At 44.3% G+C, this 19,907-nt stretch overlaps 1 protein-coding gene across 3 annotated transcripts in view; it reads left to right on the forward strand.

Moving 5' to 3' along the window:
- The first annotated feature begins 13,240 nt into the window (after positions 1-13,240).
- PCSK5 (proprotein convertase subtilisin/kexin type 5) overlaps positions 13,241-19,907 on the forward strand; it is a 463,530-nt gene continuing 456,863 nt past the window's right edge. For all 3 annotated transcript variants that reach the window (XM_044920816.1, XM_021689363.1, XM_021689364.2), the window contains exon 1: positions 13,241-13,450. In XM_044920816.1, coding sequence (XP_044776751.1) covers positions 13,259-13,450 — 192 coding nt within the window. In that variant the 5' untranslated portion in view covers positions 13,241-13,258. The remainder of the gene's footprint in view (positions 13,451-19,907) is intronic.

Genomic DNA, 19,907 nt, shown 5'->3' on the forward strand with positions numbered 1-19,907 from the left:
ATTATCAATTATGTGGCCAATTTTTTGTCATTAATATCTACGATTTCTGTCACCACTCCTCCGGCACCCCCCAGAAAAGCTAGATTCTTTTGAGGCATATCTCAGGTATATAATTCCATTTATAAATCCTTCAAAAGACACACACTTTTTAATCCCTATCAATATTCCTTTTATCAGCACATCTCCTGGACTTGATATGAGCCATCAGTCTATTCCAGAAATGAAAGACTACAGAATCATTCATTCAACAGGCAGATACTAGGCACCTAACACGTGTGTTACTTAGGATAGAAAAGAGAATTGGACATGCTATATGTCTTCAGGAGTTTTAAGTTCCCTGTGTGTGCGCGCGCCTTCGCGGTAGTGCGCGTGCATGCGTAGGTGGGTGGGTGGGTAGGTAGCCGGAGGCAGAAGCAGGAATAGAAAGGCATAGAGTTGGTTACAATGCAGTTTGCTGCAGGCAAGGGAGGACAAAGTTTTGGGAAAGGCTTTTTGCCAAAACTGATTCCTTGAGTGAATTTTGAAAATTCATCACCAAATGATGATGTGGGGGGTGAAGGAAGTTCCAGGTGGTGAGAAGAACCCTGTGGGGGCGCCTGGGTGGCTCAGATGGTTAAGCGTCTGCCTTCGGCTCAGGTCATGATCCCAGGGTCCTAGGATTGAGCCCCCCACATCGGGCTCCTGGCTCAGCGAGGAGCCTGCTTCTCCCTCTCCCTCTGCCTCTCTCCCTGCTCATGCTTTCTCTCTGTCTGTCTCTATATCTCTGTCTCAAATGAATAAATAAAATCTTTTTAAAAAATTTAAAAAAAGAACCCTGTGAACATCCTGACTTCTGCAGCATGTGAAATGCCTATTTGCCCATCTGTTGAAATTGCTTTATCCAATCAGCTCTCCGAAGGGGCCGTTTGGCATCACTCTGACACTTGGCCACAGCCAACCACTCCTTACTGCAGACAGAACCTCCAAAATGAATCTAGTCTCAAAGAGAAGGCAGGTTTACTCATCTATGACCTCTGACAGCACGCACTAGTATTTATATCTTAGATCCCTAGCCCACCTAGAAAAATTCTCAGTAGGTACTGCATGGAAGGGTCTGGGCAATTCAGAAAGCATCAGCTACAGAGGGTGACTCTGTGCCATAATCCCTGCATAATATTACCCAATGAGTCTATTGGATTTGAGTATTTGTGGGGTAACATGACAAAGTAGGTAAGTGTTGGCTGGCATGCTAACAAAATCAATTAAATAGACTCTAAATGTTGAGTAATTCTTTTCTCTTATGTGCTCTAATGAAAAATTGTTAAAATACTTGCAGGGAGAAATTGGAATACCACTTGATGGCATATATTTAGAGGTATTTTGGTGTATTTCATAGACTATGATATTAATAAAAATATCATTTACTGCTAATTCATATTAAGAAACTACTATGTGAGGTAACATGCTAAATCCCTTTTTATAAATGATTTAATCATTGCAATAGACTTATGAAGTAGATCCTAGAATTATACCCATTTTACAGATAAAGGTATAGACAGAAGAAGTTTGAGGGATTTACCCAAGATAACAGAAGCAGTAAATTTGGTGTTTGAACATAGGCGGTGTGATTTCAGAATCCACAGTATTAAGATCACGCAATATACCTTCATTATAGATTTTCTGACATTTTGTGATTTCCATGTAGAGTCAGGCTATGCCATGGGTCATTATGAGACTGTGAAATTTCCTCTGTGAAAATCATTTGACTTTGATAGCTTATGACCAAAAAGATATACCTCTATACATTGTCAATATGGTATTATCTGTAATATATCCCCAAATTGGAAATGGCTTAGATTGTCCACAATAGAGTAATGGTTATGTATGTTGTATATATACTGTGTGTGTGTGTGTGTGTAATATATCCACATGATAGACTTTTTTGTAGCCATGGAAAGATATATTTAAAAAAATAAATGGGAAAATAAAATATACTTGAAATATGGAAGTAAAAATAAATTAAAATAACTAAAATGTTAAATTAGGATACAATTACAGGTGTATGTATATATGTATGAATATGTATGTGTGTGTGTAAGATACATAGATAATTTGATATATATTGGATATCTATCTATATCTGTATCTGTGTATTGATCAAGAGAGGAAGAGAGAGAGAAGAAGGGATTAAAACATATTAGTAGTGTTTTAGGATGGGAGGGGGTTATGGAATACTTTTATTTATTTTACTGTTTTCTACAATAAACTTATACTGATCCAATCAGAGAAAGGACTTTTTATTTGTGAGGATGTCTACCACTACCCTTGAGGTATTTGAAATTTTGGTTGAAGAATGTGTCATAAATATAAGAGAATCATGCATTTTTACAAACCATACCTGTGTTCCAATGCTACTGATATTCCATTTTATTTTTATGTTGGGAGGAAGAATCAAAGAAATCTCTACATTTAAATGCTGGGGTCAGCATTTCTAGTCTTGCCTTTATCTTGGCCCATTTCTAAATGATCTTAACAGAAAAGAATGGTGTACTTTCACCCATGTCACCTCTCTTCAAGCTCCTGAAAGTCTTTTCTTCATTGATATTTATCTGACATAGCAAGGAAAATGATCATTTAGTCCATAATGGCAGGAGGATACATTAAAATAAAAGATGATTAGAGGCTGCAAACTATTCTGTACTAATTAGCGTGCTACAGTGCAGTGTTACCCAGCTTCCTTCAATTTTGCATGGAGTCATACTTCCTTCATGCCTACTGCATCCTTAGAACGGTCTTCTTTAAATTATGCAGTGAAGAAATTAAATAATTAAAGCTGCAGACAAGAAGTGTTAAAGACTTTACACAGAAGAGGAGGGAAGAGTACAAAGAAAGAACTTCACGTTCTTAGAGAAAACACTTGAAACTTCCAATGCATTTGCTCTTTTTTTTTTTTTTTAAGATTTTATTTGAGAGAGAGAGAGACACAGCGAGAGAGGGAACACAAGCAGGGGGAGTGGGAGAGGGAGAAGCAGGCTTCCCGCCCAGCAGGGAGCCCGATGCGGGGCTTGATCCCAGGACCCTGGGACCATGACCTGAGCCGAAGGCAGACGCTTAACGACTGAGCCACCCAGGTGCCCCTGCATTTGCTCTTTAAGGAGAAAACCCACATGAATGAGACCTGAAGGGATAGGGGAAATGGCTGTTTTTTGGTTGGCAGGAAACTGGTGATTTTTGTTGATTGTCTCGTTTGAGTAAGGCCTCTGGTATTATTGATTAGATTGCAGAGTTTTGAGTAAAGTTTAAATTACTTTATAGACCCATCAAGCATCCTTCAGAAGGCTGGAACTCATTGGAAACATGTCCTTGTTCTCTGGTTACTGTAGAAGCCAAAACCTGCCTTTGGGGGGTATTGCTGGCAGACTGGCAACCTCTATGGGCAAGGTTCATGGTATTCCATTTTCCTACCCAAGCCTGATTTTCTCCATATGTTGAGGACTAGGAGATTACTTTTAATGGATTTTAAATGTCTCAGAGAACAGACCCATTTTCCCCTAATCCGATCAAGAGTCTAGATCTTCATACTTTGCTCAGAAATTGACTTTTATACTTAAGGGAAGACACAAAGTCATAAAGATTCTCATTGGTTGAAGAGGGATTATTTGGTATTTTTCAACTTGAAGAGGTGGAAAACTTTGGTCAAAGGTATAAAAAAATTCTCAAGATCCCCAATAAATGGCACTGAGAAGTGTACCAATCGCCAGAATCCTATGTTACTTTTATTTTATTCAAATTCAACCCCCAAACGGTCTTTTAAAACTTATCTCAAGCTCTATTTACTCCATGAAATTGCCTAGATCACTCGACAGGCATCTTCCTCATTCCCTCAACCCCTCTGTGTGTCAGCACTTAGCATTGACAATCAAGCAAATTAAATAATAACAATTCAAGAGTTTCACCAAATGGCTCAAAACTTTGTGAAATTGTGACTTCTATATTACTCATTGATCATAGCACCTAACCCAGTGTTAAAAAAAACAAAATTCTACTGAGTAAATTTATAGACCTTATTGGCTTTATTCATCAGTTTATGAATTGGGCAGCATCCACCCTAGCAGATAGAAAAAAAGCTCTGAGGAGCTGGACAAAATGGGAGACTTTTATAGGCAAAAGGGAGCAGGAACAAGGAAGTTGTAAGAGACAAAAAGTGGTTGGTTATTGTAAGGTCACTTTCCTTTAGGGGATGGCAGGGGCTTATCAGGCAGATGACCTAACTAATGCTGATCGGGTGATTCCTGATTGGTTTAAGATTTCATTTCTGGGAGACCTGAAACTGCAATTGAGTTAAGTCTCAGTTTGTTGATGTGGGGCTTAGCATAAGCAACTTCATTTTGGACCTGTTGTCTTGTCTTTAACACCAGTGTTGACTGACTGATGGATGGACAGAAGTATGGATGGATGAATGGATAGATGACTGAATGGATGGATGGACAGATGGAAGCATCAATATTGTTAGGGCAATAGATTTGGGGAATGCTATCAGAGCTGAGATAAGAACTAACTTATTGACCATATTTATTGGGCCACTTCACTTGTTTAAATTACATGCCTGGTTCCTGTAGAGTTTGAGGCTACAAACCATTCTTGAATTTTTGGAGTATGGGAGACTGAATGGATGTTAATTCATCCTAAGGAAAAAAATCTAAAACACACACAGACTTTATTCATGAAGATATTCTCTGCAGTATTATTTACAACAAGGAAAAATTGGAAACAATTTAAATGTCTTACAACAGAGTTTAGTTAATTATGATGCATCAACCCAATGGAGTATTGTCATTAAAATGCTAATAACAAAGACCATAGAGATATATTTACAATAATAAATTATGTGAAAAATGCAGAATGTTAAAGTGGGTATGTATTATGCTTATAATTTAACAAAGATACGGTTTTCAGACCAATACGAGGAGGGAGTACATAAATATGAAAATAGATATGTTTCAGCAATGGAAACATTGCTCTATTTTTCTCGTTTCCAAACCACTCTAAATGTTTTTCTCTTGTTATTATTTATGAAGATCACAGTGATGGAAAGTAACATGTGATGAATAGACAAATTGGTAGGAAACTTGGAAAAAGGGGAGATATGTGAAGAAGATTGGGATAATGTGGGGTGAAGAAATGAAATTTGCCATACGGGAAAGAAGGAGATTCAGTTCATGCTGCATCACCCATGATGAATTTCACTTGTGGTATCGGACACATAAATCCTGTTACTTTTGCTTGCATCTTTTTCTGTGGTTCTCAAAGTTCTACTAATAATTATGTGTGTCGGCTGTGTGTGTGGTAGGAGAACACGATGTTTGAAATCGCTTTATTAAGGTATAATTGATATAAGGAGAGGGAGAGTCCAATTCTACAAATTCACCTTTGGCCATCGAGTGATAGATAATTGAACCGCTTATAAGACAAGCATGTAACTGGGATCCTTACAAGGATCCTTTACAAGCGTGTCACTTATCATGAATTCCAATAAGACTTCACAATTGCTTCTGATAAAAGTAATGACATTTCATCATCATGAACACATTGCAGTAACTCACATCTGTAGTTTGTAGGATATGGATAATTAGCAAGTGAAAAGAAGACCTCTGAATTCAATTGGGAAAGGAGTAAAGCCTTTGTAGACACAACCAATCGCACGTGTGCGTTCTTCCTAGAAACTTATGGGGCAGTGTTGATTTGGATCTGCATCTGGGGACGGAACTGAGAAATGACTGGACTTTGAGGTGAGGAGAGATGAGAGGCGTCAGGAGAGGTCCCTGCAGCTTGATGACAGACTCAGGAAGCCCTGAAGGAAGGCCCTTGGCTTTGAATTTTCTAGTCTCTCTTCCTCAATCAATAACACGAGAATTTTCCACAGCCAGTGACTGATAAATGCACAGGGACAGAAGTATATATTTTGGAAGGCTTACCTTTGTAGAGACTTTGCTCTAACTCTGGGAGGGTGGGCTTGGCAGAAATACAGGATTCGGAACACCTGGATTCAGACCACGTGCTCTCACTGACTAGCTGGGTGCAGCTGGGGAGATCATTTCAACACCACGGTGTTAAGGTAATGACATCACTTGGCATGTCACTGTGAGAAGTAAGTATGATAATAACTGGAAGGAACTTCGGAAAGGCTATACAAAGGCTGTATCAATAATGCCCTCTCAATAATGGTCACCAAGATCACCTTCTGAGGCACAATTCACCCAACTGATGTGATGAGATTACTTTACCCTTACGACACAGATTTGCCAACTTCCTCGTTTCCTTTGATCCAGATGTTTTCAGGGAATTATACTTTGAATCTGGAGAAAGGAAAAGGCCTGTTCCTGTCTAGACTCCATTTGGCAGAGAGTTTATCATTAAATACACAGAGGGCATGACTAACAGGAAAATTGCGGCTCTTCAGGCCCGGTGTAAGTAAAGGGCTATTGGATAATAGAATATTGATTAGATTATTTGCTTCGGAGTCATTACTTTCCACACATAACTGAACCACTTCTGAAACCTCACATCTCTCAAATCATGGGCCTCCTTCGGCTAAACTCAGAGCTTCCCCCACCACACACACACACTTGGGTAGAAAAAGTGTCTTCCCAAGTATCCTCATTAAATGCAAAATGATCCAATTCTTTCATTTAGCCCATGCTTTGGCCTTGAATGTTTCACTGACCTCTGGGTGGTCAGCTTTTTAGTTCTAACTTTCCTTCGCCATCTAGCACCCAGCATCTGGCTCTCTTGTGCCTAGATGTCTTAACTTCCACCATCCCTTAAGATTTTTTTCCTAACAATGCTTAGCCCAGTTTGATAGAACGCCACTAAGTTTTGCATTGCTGACATTTTCTGCAAAATTCTTTTCATTTTTCATTTCGCTGCCAAAATGTCAACATGCAAATATCCTATGAATTTGCCAAGTTGTATCTGTATGGACACACACACACACACACAGACAAATATATGACAAAGACTAGAATAAGAAATGATTAATGGTACCAAATATATTGCCTGTTCTTCCTGCACGGGATTCAGTCCATGCTCACCCTTCACAGTCCAATTTGCTACCAGATCTCAAACCAATGCTCTGATTATTTTCTTAAATAAATAAGCAGCAGTACAACAGTATAGAGAAAGACATTTTCCTTACCCAAACTCTAACTCTGATGCATAGTATTTTCATAAACTTGGTATCATCGTCACTCACAGAAGGCAATATTTAGCATTTACATGGCGAATTTATATTATAGTCTTATTGAGTACATCTCTCAAACAGGCTTTCACTGTTCAGATTTGGAGAAAATTGAAGAAAGAAGCCTGCCTCAGGGTCTCCAGTGATTTAGTGGACTCTTAGTTCTTGATTTTCTGGGGAAGCCAACTAAGTCATAGGACTTAAAAGAGTAGGACTTGCCAGAGTTCAAATGAGAGTCAGCTTTTTCTTTATGTAGTATCTGGCTTTGAGCTGTGACAGGGAAATTGTAAACACAGAGCCAGGGAAATCTTACACTTTTTAAAATTGGAAAGCCCTGAAAAGCTTCCTAGTGAATTGTATTCCACTGCCTTTAGAAAAATAAAATTTTTATCAATGAATTATTTCCAAGTATGGAATAACCCTTTTGAAAATAGACCGTTGCTGTCATTCTATATATAGAGTAGGACAGACTAGGAGCTGTTCATGGGCATAAGTTGAAACTGAACTCCTTCTCTTCCTGGTAAATTATTGCGGTGAGGTTTGGCTCTGGACTATCTCACTGATAAATACCTTTACCATGCATCTAAGGGTTAAGGGCAAGAAAAGATGTGCTTTATGTCATACATTACCGAAATCTGAAGTAGGGGCAGGGAAGGTAGGTAGGGAGGTGCTTGAACGATAGGTACACAGTGGTTTTGTAATACCTACATCCTGCATACACCATGGGAACAATGAAGTTATGTCATGCACAGTGATCTAGGTACACAGTTTCTGGAAATGGTGGCCTGTAATAAGCATGAAGTATGTACTCATACAAGGTATTTGTGAAATAATTTTGTCATAATTTATCTTGCTTCAGATAAACAAGTAAAAGTCATACTGAATATGTTTTGAATTACAATGTATCATTTGGCATCAAAGAATTAGAGCTACTGCCCGGATTCAAAAAAAAAAAAAAAGAATTCCTAGGGTCCATTTAACTTGGTCTTCCAAAGCAAGATCAAGTTATTAAGTTGGTAGTAATTTAACTCCTGATTCTCTGAGAGGTGTAAGCCAAGAAAATGTTTTGGAAAAACGGGTCCAGAGGTACCCCAAAAAGAGCAAGTCTTGACTCCTGGAGGAGGGCTGCTACGATCGATGTAGGGTTGATTCCTTTTGGTGGGTGAAGCTCCAAGACCCAAGCCTACTGCTTTGATTTTTTTTCCCCACACTTTCTCTACTTGCTTTTCCCTGGATTAGAGTCTGAGGTGAGAAGTGACATCACAACCATCCATTATATCCATTCTGGAAGGATCAGGGGCAGTGACTAGAAGGTGATAAACAGCTGGTGTCACTTCCTTCATATACATATACATATACATATACATATACATATACATATACATATATACCCTGCAACTTTACGCTTTGCTTTCAACTGAAAGCCTTTTGGGAACCAGCCTGTCATTGCAGGATTTAAATGTCCACAGAAGAGGGTCAACTATGCCAATGTAAATCCACTTCAAACAGGTCAAAGATGGAGCTAAAGCCTCCTGAAATCTGCAGGGTATTAGTCACCTGTTAGCATCCCATTAGCTACATATTTTGCCATAGAGGCAATATTGAGCCCTGAGTTAACTACTGCGCCAGTTCCTATGTGTCATGGATGATACTGTTAAATGGTGGCGGTTAAACATCTATGAAATTGGGGATGTTAAGTCAAGTTTTCATTCTACTGAAATTTATTTTATTAACCCCGGTCTGCCAGTCAGATCAACGTCAATCCTACGTTCATAGCGAGCTATCATCTTTGGTCCTTGCGGCCATTCCTTTGTTTTATTTATATTATTCATGCATTGTGAACTTATTTTCCCATGATAGGATTGCTGTCTTCCAATTTAGTTTTATATTGGCCTCAGTTTTCTTCTTTATTAAATAAAGAAGTTAGATTCTCTGATATGTAAGTTCTCTTTCAGCTCTGATGCTCTACGAATGAGATTATTGCCTGAAATGTGTTTGGCTCAGTGCCTGGCATATTACCAGTCCTTAATAAATGGTAGTTATTATTACCATTTATTATTATCATTAAATCTGACAAATTTTCCACTGCCAACTCTGAATCTGATATACTGGAAAACTGATTAGAATCTCCATAAATATTGGTGACTCTTCTCTTGGGCCATGAAATTCCTAGTGGCATTTTTTCCTTTCTCAGTCAGCTCCCAACTGTCCATTACCAATTTATTATTGATTCACAGAATTTCAGGTTAGGGACTCTTAAAGGTCAATTTCCAGCAAAGGATGTAGCAGAGGAAGAAATGAGGTGTCTCATCAGGCAAACTCTTCCCAGAATAATTCTCGTTTCTACCATTTCAAGATGAATTCTTATAGGGTTCTTGTTCACCTCTCCTAAAAAACTGTCTGGATTTCTGTTCATTGCCTTTCACTGAAATTTTCCTTTAAAGCTCTGAGGGACCTTGGCAGAGAGGCCAAACACTAGTGGGGCCTCATTATCTAGTAATATGTTGCTAAGTATAAGGCAGAGTAAAACTTAAAACTGCCTGATTTCCTGCCATATGGCACGTTCGGGAGGAAGAGTAGAGGGTCAAACTTGCAGAGCTACTCCTTGCATACAAAAAGGAAGCATTTGTGCCAATCTTGGATTTAGCTTCTTTCCCAACGTTAGGGATGGTTTTGCACTAACCACTTCTATTCTATTAGTTCCTTGTTCCTTTGGCTACTGAGGCATCATGAGCAGAGCTGACCGTGAGAACCAGCAGAGCTTAACGTCCTGAAAGAAGATGGTTTTTGTTTGTTTGTTTGTTTTTGTTTTTTTGCTGTAGCTCCTGATCCTTATCTGGAAGCTTCATTGCAGCCAACTGGCTCTAATCAAGGAGGCTAATGAGTTCATGAAGGCAGATCCCAAAGCCTCCGTATTAATCGCAGAGGGGCTTCTTCGGTCTCACTAAAGTTTAAGAATCACACTCTTCTTAAGTGAATTCAGTGAAGGGAGGTACAAAAGTGATGGGCAAGAAGATGAATGAATCTACATTCACGTGTTTGAGTTGACAGATGTATGGGGTCCCAGGTCTTGTTTATTTCTTGAACAGAGCTAGGATTTTCCCTTCCAAATGCATATGCGCCCAAACGAAAGAATATACCCTTTGAGCAAGCTAAAATGCTGGCCCAGGGGTTGGTTTACAAAGCAGAAAAGTGGTTTGCCTGTTTCCTACCTCATTTTCCAATTCTCTCTCACGTTCAATGCAGTGAATGCTGTGTGTGCATGCCAAGCAGCGCATGCTCACCGAAGGCAAGAGTGTTCATTGGAAAGAAAAAGGAAAAGACACCATGGAGAAAAAAAATACCAATGAGTAGTTTTGCTACTCTTAGGAAAAACGTCCAGGCCTCAGGAGACCAGGTGCAGGGATTCCCTCTTCATTTCATTCAAAAGTTGAAGCCCAGAGGCAACACGGCTTTCAAAGAGAAGTATTTTGTGCTGTCTTTGTGGTCCTAAACAGTAATGACCCCAGAATCCTAGAGAAAACCACAGGCCATGCTTCAGGCTTGACTCATAGAGTACGTTGTGTGGTCCTCACAGGGGCCACCCTCCTGCGGATCATTCCCAGACAGGCTCTCCCTACCCTCTGACAGCTAATGCCCCCAGTTCTGAAGGGATGACTGACTGATGTACATTGAGATTTGGATTTTGACTGAGCTCTTCCCGTCCCATCTGAAACCCAGCGGCTTCTGGAAGAATCATCCAATGTCCTGTGGATGGATGCAGGTGGCCTGGGTGGCAATGAACAGTGATCTAATAGATTGTAAACTTTCTGGACTCCGGACAGGGAGCCGAAGAAGTGGTTGTGCAGAGGGACTGGCCGGTAGCAAGACTGTACTGAAACTGGAAAGCCCAGGTATAGTGCTTATGCTTTTCCGCCTGTAAGTAACAATGACAACAATAGTAAATAAACCACATCTAGAGTTATCCAGAGCCTGAATTCCACTAATCCTTTGTGCTGCATTTCCTCCCCCTCCTCCTCTTTCTCCAGTGTCTAGCACAATGCCTGGCAAGTTCTAGGTGCTCAAGAGATGCGCCAAATCAGTCAAATAAACAGCATAAACTATATGTCCTTCTGCAAACGATTGAGCTTTTCTGACCTTCCACCTCTTCATCAGTTAAGGAGGGGGATAATGCTATTTGCCGAGTCTGGTTTCAAGATCAGATAACATGGCATACCTTATGCAATGTGTAAAATGTCATAAAGCCGTAACTTCATGAGTTACCAATTTCATTTTTTGAATTTTATGAACTTTAAATTTACAAATTTTGAGTTTGCAGATATGGTTCAGCTGAGGGAAGAAGGGAGGGAAGTGAAGCCCTAGGCAGATAAAAGAATCATTACCCAAAGCTAGAGATGTGATAGGTTAATTAATCTCAGATACATTTAACCAATCAATGCTTAAGAAGAAAGATCAGAGGGGCTGGGCAAAGGAGGGAAAAAAAGGGGCCGGTGGGGGTTAGGGGTATGGTAAATATTTCAGAGGCCAGTGGAGTTATTTACATAAAGGATATATTTTCTTTTCAGGAGAAATCATCCTATGCCACCAAAAGAGGGAGGGAGGTTGTTCAGCAGAAACGGGGTTAATCCAAGCTCACTCCTGCCCACTGCAGTCACAGCGCTGGAGACGGTAATGAAGCCGGCGCAGGCCCGTATTTCATCTGAACTTCTTCTGTGGTCCTTTTTATATTGAAGTCTCTCACTGTTAACAGGGCCGCGCTTGGACAAGTTGGAAAACTTTTCCCTTGGTGGAGAAAAAGCCGCCCTCATCAGACTCAGTGGAACGAATGAATGAAGTTATTCCCTTGGCCTAGCGTCTCCATCCCCTTTCATACCAAATATTCATAGAAACATCTTTGCTCAATTCTGCGACTGGAATTTTACTCTCCCATGGCGTTGCCTCGTATCAGATGCACTGATTTCGAAAGTCAGCAGGCAACAGACTTGGCTTTGGAGCCACCGTGGTTGGCTTTTAAGAGTCGATGCGCCCTACGGTCCTGTGTGGTAGCTTCTCCCGGGAGCCGAGTGTGTAAAATAAACAGTTGCTGAAAAGCATGAAGAATTAACGAAATGAAAATCTCGGGTTATTTGTTCGGCAATTGACACGCAAGTGACCTTCCTAAATACTTCGTTGTTTAAGGAGGTTCAGAGCTAGGATGAATGAATCTTCGGGGCGCTTGACTCGCACCAACGTGTAGATCTCCTTAGTCTTTCGGGAAAGGGGCGGTAAGTTGATTCGAATCCAAGGAGGAAAGGAAGAGAAGGGGGCAGAGCCGCGACGCCGGGAGCTCTGCTCCCAGCCCTTTGGAAAGACTCGCTCTTGCCGCCCGGGACCCTAGGAGGTTACAGCCCGGAGAACCCGGCGGCGCTAGGACCTGGTTGGTGCCTGGCTGCGGCCGCGCTCCGGCGGGCGGAGGAGGGAGAGGAGGAGGGGGCTGTGGGAGAGGAGGGGTGTTGGGGGGGCGGGGGAGTCATTTATGCAGAGCAGGCGCTGCTGCCATTGCCACTCACACTCCCCGCGCGCTGCTCGGAGCCGGAGGGAGCGCAGGGAGCAAGCTAGCGAGCGCTCGGAGCCCGGGCCAGCAGAGGGGGCGCCCGGCCGCTGTCTGCACCGCCGCCTCCGCCGCGCTCCGGGGCCCGGGGAGGAGCGAGGGCGAGTCGGAGAGTCGGGAGCCGAGCCGGCGAGACGCAACTGCAGGAGGGAGCCCGCCCCACTCCGCCGCCTCCTGCGCCCGAGCCGGGGAGCCCCCGCCGATCGCCCTGCGGGCCGGAGGGCAGGGAGCACAGGTCCCCGCAGCCCCAGGGATGGTCTAGGAGCCGGCGCGAGGCTCGCCATTTGCTCCCAGCCGGGGCTCGCCGCCTCCTGCGGATCGCCCAGGGCTGCGCGCCGCGGCGGCCGGGGGGCTGCGCGCCGGGGCGGCCCAGGCCCGGAGAAGTTAGTTGTGCGCGCCGCTCGTGCGCGGAGTCAGCGAGCGAGCGAGGGAGGCAGAGAGGCGCCGGGGCCATGGGCTGGGGGAGCCGCTGCTGCTGCCCGGGACGCCTGGACCTGCTGTGCGTGCTGGCGCTGCTCGGGGGCTGCCTGCTCCCCGTGTGCCGGACGCGAGTCTACACCAACCACTGGGCGGTCAAAATCGCCGGCGGCTTCCCAGAGGCCAACCGCATCGCCAGCAAGTACGGATTCATCAACATGGGACAGGTAACGACAGGCTGGCCCAGTCCTTGGCCCTGAAGCTGCCGGGGCAGGGGGAGGCCCCCGCGACCTCGCGCTTCTTGCCCCCTCCTTGTCAACTCCCTCTCCCCTCTTCCAGATGTGCTCTTGCAGCTGTTGCCCTAACTCTTCAGCGATTTTTTCTCTCTCTTTCATACACATACACACACACACACACGCACGCACGCACACACTCCCCAAAGTTACCGGGGTTGGTTTTGTCTACTCGTGGTTTTTTTGTTTGTTTGTTTGTTTTGCAAGCTACGAGGGACAGGTAGGGTCTCTGGAAAAATCCGGAGTATGCATACCCCCGTGGTGGTTTCAGACCCGACCGGATCTTTTGACCTGGAAAGTCGGGGAGCACTGGTAGCCTGAGCTCTTTTGGGGGGTAGGGGAGGGTGAGGGCGCTCCTTGCGGTTTCTGAGAGCCAGGGTAAGGAGAAGGCGAGGAAGGGAAAGCCTTTCCTGCTCGGACCTGAATTTAGTCCAGAAAGTAGTTTGCTCCTCTTGGGGGAGAGAACCGCTGGGCGCTGGAGGCGCAGGAGGCGCGGGGACTGGAGCTGGACGAGAAGAGGGAGGCGGAGGGACGGGAAGAGAGGGCCGGACCCGGCGTGAGCGCAGATCTGGGGAGAGACCTCCCGGCTGCCTCGTCTCTCTCCTGGGATCCGCGTGGGGGGCTCTCGGAGCCGGGTAGAAAAAGGAGGTGGGAAACTTCCGAGCCCCGCTGACTGGGTTCTGCTCTGGGAGAACTGCAAGCCTCCCCGCGCATAGGGACCTGCGGGGCCCAGAGGCGGCGCCGTGGGGAGAGAGTTGGACCGGCAGCGGGGCGCGGGGTTTTTGCGGGGTGCCGCTCCCGGGCTTCCGGCAGAACTGCCCGGCTGGAGAACAATGAATTAAATGGTGATATGGGGATGATTGGAAGCGCAACAGATTTGGAGGTGCTTCTGAGCTAAACGGTGTTGGTTTCCTCGCTCTCCTTCCTGCAAGAAATGGGAGTGGAGAGGATTGCGTACACGGGCCCCAGAAAGTGACCCGATCATTCCCCACCCCCCGCAACTCCGTACTCACACCCGTTTCACTCACTTCTTCAGGCCTGGCTGGAGGAGGGGGCTCTGGCCAGACCCTGGCCTGACTCTGCCGGGAACCCGGGGGGGGGGGGAGCGGGGGCGGGGGTGAGAGGCGAGGTTGATAGGGCACCTTCGCAGCCGACCAGCTTTGGGGACTGCTCCGGATGCACGTGCCCTGCGTGCTCTGCAGGGGTGAAGGGAGAGGAAGGTGCTGCTGGTGCAGCTGGGTCCAAGAGAGTACAGACGCTTTCTGATGCCATCGCGCTCCACATCCAGGAAGGAGAGCCCCGGAGCGCTGGGACCCTCAGCTTCCTGCGGGCTGCGGCACTGGAGGGAGATAGGGAGCTCTGGGGGGTTCAAAGGAGCTGGAGCCTGAGGTTTGGGGCTTTGCGGGTCCAGAGGGAGGACGTGTCCCCGAGAAGCCAGTCCCGTGGAGGGTGAAACCAGGGCAAGGGGCAAGGTCTTTATCCACCCCCGCCACGCCCCCTACACACACACACACACACACACACACAGAGCAAGGTCTGCATCTAACATACACACGCAGAACACACACACAGCAAGGTCTGCATCTAACATACACACCCAGAACACACACATGCACACACACACACACAGAGCAAGGTCTGCATCTAACATACACACCCAGAAGGACGTAAGGGAAATCAGCCAGATTTTGTTGCCTGAATGCCTGTCATCTTCAGGAGAGTCCCATTCTGATGGTTTGTTAGGATTCTACTAGCTTCTTATTTCATCAGAAGAAAACAGTCTCTTCCTCCTTTTACATGAGCTTAAAGTTGGGTGCTGGTGTGACCCTGAAACGTAACTGGGAACCCTAACAATGAATGTTAATAATCTTTCTAGAGATGCATCTCTCAAGTTCAGCTAACAGGGAGCATCTCCCATATAGGAGACGTAATTGGAAAATAAGTTTTTGATCATACACGGTTTTTTTGTTTGTTTTTGTAATCTGCGAAATGACCATTTTGGGTGGCTATTCCCCCACGCTCAGCAAATTGGAAAGCCAAGACCCTGGAGAAGTTGACCCGCACAGGATCACTCAGCTGGACGGTGGCACAACCATAGTTCAAACCTAGGACTCTCTGGCCCCGGCCTCCTCCTGCATGAATCCCGCCTTTTAGGGTAACCCCCATCCCATAGAAGGAAGGAGGCACAAAGTAACAGCCCCAATTCCCTGAATTCTGATTTAGTGGCTCGTAGACTGGAAACAAACATTCAGTATTAATTCACAGATTCTTAGTTCAAACAGACCTGGACTTCTTGACTCAGAAGCTTCATGACTCACAAGGGCAGAAATACCTGTTTCTTAACGAACTCATTAAATAGAACTTAGATATTGCAGAACCTGGCAGAGTGAGGGAGGAGATTCTGTCTCTGAGCCCACTTTGAACAAGCAGACACTGCAGGGTCCTGTGACTTCACCTGACTCTGTTTACAGGGGGCCTTCTAATGATGAGCCCGTGGCTTTTCATCTAAAAAGTAACGCGAAGAAACTTTCCGTGCGGATGACCCCAAACGCTATTGTGGTTTTTACAATGCCAGTGAAGAAATTTAGTGCTTTCAAAGGTTACGGAGGACCCCTTGAACTGTCAGTGAGTCTTACAGTGTGAGGTGTTTGCTCTGTAGATCAAAGGGGAGTAACCCTACGCTAAGTCTTTGGGCTGGTAAATTGAGTTCACACATGCTCTGTCGATGTACTCTAAGGGCCAAACGTATATCTTATTCTTCCTTTACTGCTCTGACCTTTTAACACTTAAGGCATCCTCTTGTTCTTTCTTTCCATCAGTAAACCAGTCAGGGTTCCATTGACTCATTTGCGAACGTCTCTGGAATGTTCTCCTGGTTTTACCCATTTGAGCTTGGGGTCCCACCTCATGGGTCACAAATTGGAACTGAGATCTCTTATTGCGACTGATGTCATTCATTATCTTCGTGGTGGGTCTGACATCTTGAGTGTAATCTTTTCGGGGGGATAAGGTAGTGAATTTTTCACCACCATAAAGGTACAGCTCTGACTACTCAGAATTTCCGTGTGATGCTTTCTGTAGCATCTTAGCACTGAGAACCACCAGAGGTAAAATGTCTGGCCTCGAGCTTTCTACAGAAAAAGAATAGGTGTGCCTCTCGTGTTCATGAAAAATAGGGTATGCAGAGTTACATGAGAGCAAGCGAGCAAACAGGCAAGGAGGGCATGCTCGACTTCCTGGAAGGGAAGAAGAATGAGGCTTATCTTGCTATTGGCTACAGAGATAGCATTATGTTTTGGTAGGTTTTCTGCATAATGTTATTATTTGTGAATGGCTATGCCTTGAAAATCTGAAATGATACCATCATCAGTAGTAGTAGTTGTCGTCATGTTGGTGTGTATCACGTCTTGCTTGGTACGAGTGCCCGCTCTAGAATTCCCTGTCTTTCTTCCCCTGCAACCCCTGACTACCAGCCCTCCTAGGCTCCGGTATGCCCTGCCTGTTGGCCTCACGCCGATGGAAGGGAGGCCTTGGTGCCCCCTCCCAATCGGGTGCTCTGACTCTTTGAACTAACAGAGTAGTGGTCAGAGGGTAGCAATGACAGAAAGGAATGAAGACCTGACATCATGTTAATTGTGAACCTTTGTTTGGACTAACTCTACAAACCAGGGGGCTTAATTTCTGGTTATTTGAATTCAGGGAGAAGGTCCCTTGTGAAGGTTGTTTGCAATGTGCAAGAGCTGTATTTATCCTTCTGTGAATTGCATACAATCCTGGATCCCAGGCTGAGATTACCAGTAGCAAAAAGCTCTCCTCAAACCATGTAACTTATCTTGAGCAAGATTCCGGAAGGATAAAGCCAGATGCAAGCAATATTGGGGAAGTATTTTACCTGGAGTTCCCATTGGAAGCAGAGACTTGGAAACTCCAGGGATGCCCCTTGCAAGGTCTTTGAAAGCAGGAAAGTCAGTGAACTTAATGGAGCCCCTACTCCTCCATCTGTAAAATGATAAATCGCTAGATAATAGGCTGAGTTGACTCTGCATTGCTCAGCACATAGTTAGGCTTTCAGCGAAAGGTTTGTTGAATCTGAATCTGAAATAAGGGAGGCTCAAACTTTATTTAGATAGGGAGAAAGGAAGACATTGTTTTAAATGGGAGATGCAAAATGTGAAGATCAGGAAAATAAATTTTCAATGGCTGAGTAAAAAGAGCTAAATCAGAGCTTTGTAGACAAGGAAAATGGTTTTCCATTTCAACTAACAATATAAAATACTTTAAAAATAGTTTCTGTTGGACTCTAAACAATTCTGGCTGATTTCTCTTGGTGGTGCCTTCCTCCCTGGTTGATCCTTGTTGTAGCCCATTAAATATTATAGGATAAACTCACCAGAGATGGAAGACAGGGAAGAAAAATATCTGAAGACTGATTATTTTAGAAAGCATCTTACTGATTATTTTAGAAAGCATCTTACCATCTTACGTGAGATCATATTTGAATTTACATTTTAATTCTGAATGTAGTATGTATGAGGAAAGTTAAAAGCAGCATTTCCCAGAGATCTTTAGCAGGAAGAACTTTGTTCAGAGATCTGCCGAAGGCCTCCCACTCTGCTGATTAATTCTGACCTGCGGGTAACTTGAGATGATTGAAATGTTGATAAACAGTGGCCAGTGGGTTCTGGGCACGGATGGATGGCATTGCAGGTAGGGACGTGGCTAGCCTGCGGGGCAGAATGGGAGTGGACTGTGCTCCCCTAGTTGAATTTTTAGGCACATTGTAAATAGCAAAAGAAATTGATGTGGGAGTCCATCTGGCTTTGCATAGGACAGCTCTTCACGCCCAAGAACCTCAGCGCTGACCTCTGTTAGCAGCTCTCACATGCCTCGTTCTCATGAGCAAGAGAACCTTTACTGGAAAAAAAAAAAAGCAATTCGGAGAGCTTGGCCTGATGATACTGGCCTCTGTTGCATTAACCTCATAGGCCAGGAATGGCTTGCATGTGGCCATTGGGATTTTTGGGGTCTATTGGAAATGAAAAACTGCATTTTTGTGTACCCAGAGGCAGCTGAATTTGCCTTATCACTGTCTTTCATGAGCTTCTATCCAGAGGTCTTAACCTTAAAGGTCAGCCAGAGAAGCAGGGTAGCGTGCTGGGAAAATGGCCAGCGATGTCTGACTCTTTGGTTAAGGGAGGGAGTCCTGACCCAGAAACATCCCCTGGGCAGGGAGGGGTATTTGTCTTGTCTGTTCTAGTGATTTGAAGCAGTGTCTGGGTTTTCCCCAAGGCTGAAGTATCTCTAGGCATCGCTGTGCCTTGGGACTTTATCGCTTGGCTAATTCAGGTGGGATGAGAAGGCTCTGGCTTCCTGGATGGGAAAAGTGAATGCTTATAGACCTTCATGCATGCGAGAAGATAGTATGCAAATATACGGACGTGTGTATATCCATGTGTATATATCTGTTAATTTTTATTTTTACCAAAGTTAAATACGCATATAATGAGTGAAATTGCTCATGCAGTATTCTTCCGAGTTTCAACAGGTTAGATGTCTACATCTAAAGGTAGCAAGAAAGGACAGTCAGTGCCAATAAACTCTTCACTGTGGGTTAATCCCTGCAGGGAAATGAGATCAAGAAGAAAACAAGAGTGGGAGTCAGCACATTTGAGGGCTTTTTCTCTCATTAGCCAACTCAACCCTCATTGCCTCATTTTTCAAAGAGGGGACCCTAATACCTGTTCGAGCCACCTGTCGGGGTTGCTGAGAAATCAAGTGCCTAATAATGAACACGAATATATGAAGAAAATAAGACTAGGAAGCATCACATGATCTACAGGGGCTCCAAGGAGATGCAAAGGCTGCTCGAAGGAAAATAAGAGAATGCCATGGTTGAGGCATGTTTCTGTAAGTGGAGTGACTTGTGATTTTCTAGATTCTCGTGCTTGCCCCTGGGGATCTAGTGGCGGCTAAAAGGGGATGGAGTCAGTGTCGTTCCTGATCCTCCCTTTAGCGGACAGTGATAGCTATACTTTTTCCCTGAGAGCCATGGACAGAGGTAAAGGGCTGGGAGAACAGACAAGAAAATCAACCAGCTAAGGTTCCCCATCTCTAGGTCGGGCAGCTTTGTTTATAAAGCATAGACAGCATGAAGGATGCAAAAGAGTCAAAACACGGTCTTTTTTTTTTATTGAAGTATAAGTAACATACACTGTTATAGTAGTTTCAGATGTACAACATATTGATTCAACAATTCTATACATGACTCAGTGCTCACCCTGATAAGTGTGGCCACCAACTGTCAGCATACGACGTTACAATATTATTGACTATATTCCCTATGCTATCCTTTTGCGTTTGACTCAGATGTGAATACACATGGAAGAGTAAT

The sequence above is a fragment of the Neomonachus schauinslandi genome, chromosome 13 (genome assembly GCF_002201575.2).
Source record: "Neomonachus schauinslandi chromosome 13, ASM220157v2, whole genome shotgun sequence".
NCBI lineage: Eukaryota > Metazoa > Chordata > Mammalia > Carnivora > Phocidae > Neomonachus > Neomonachus schauinslandi.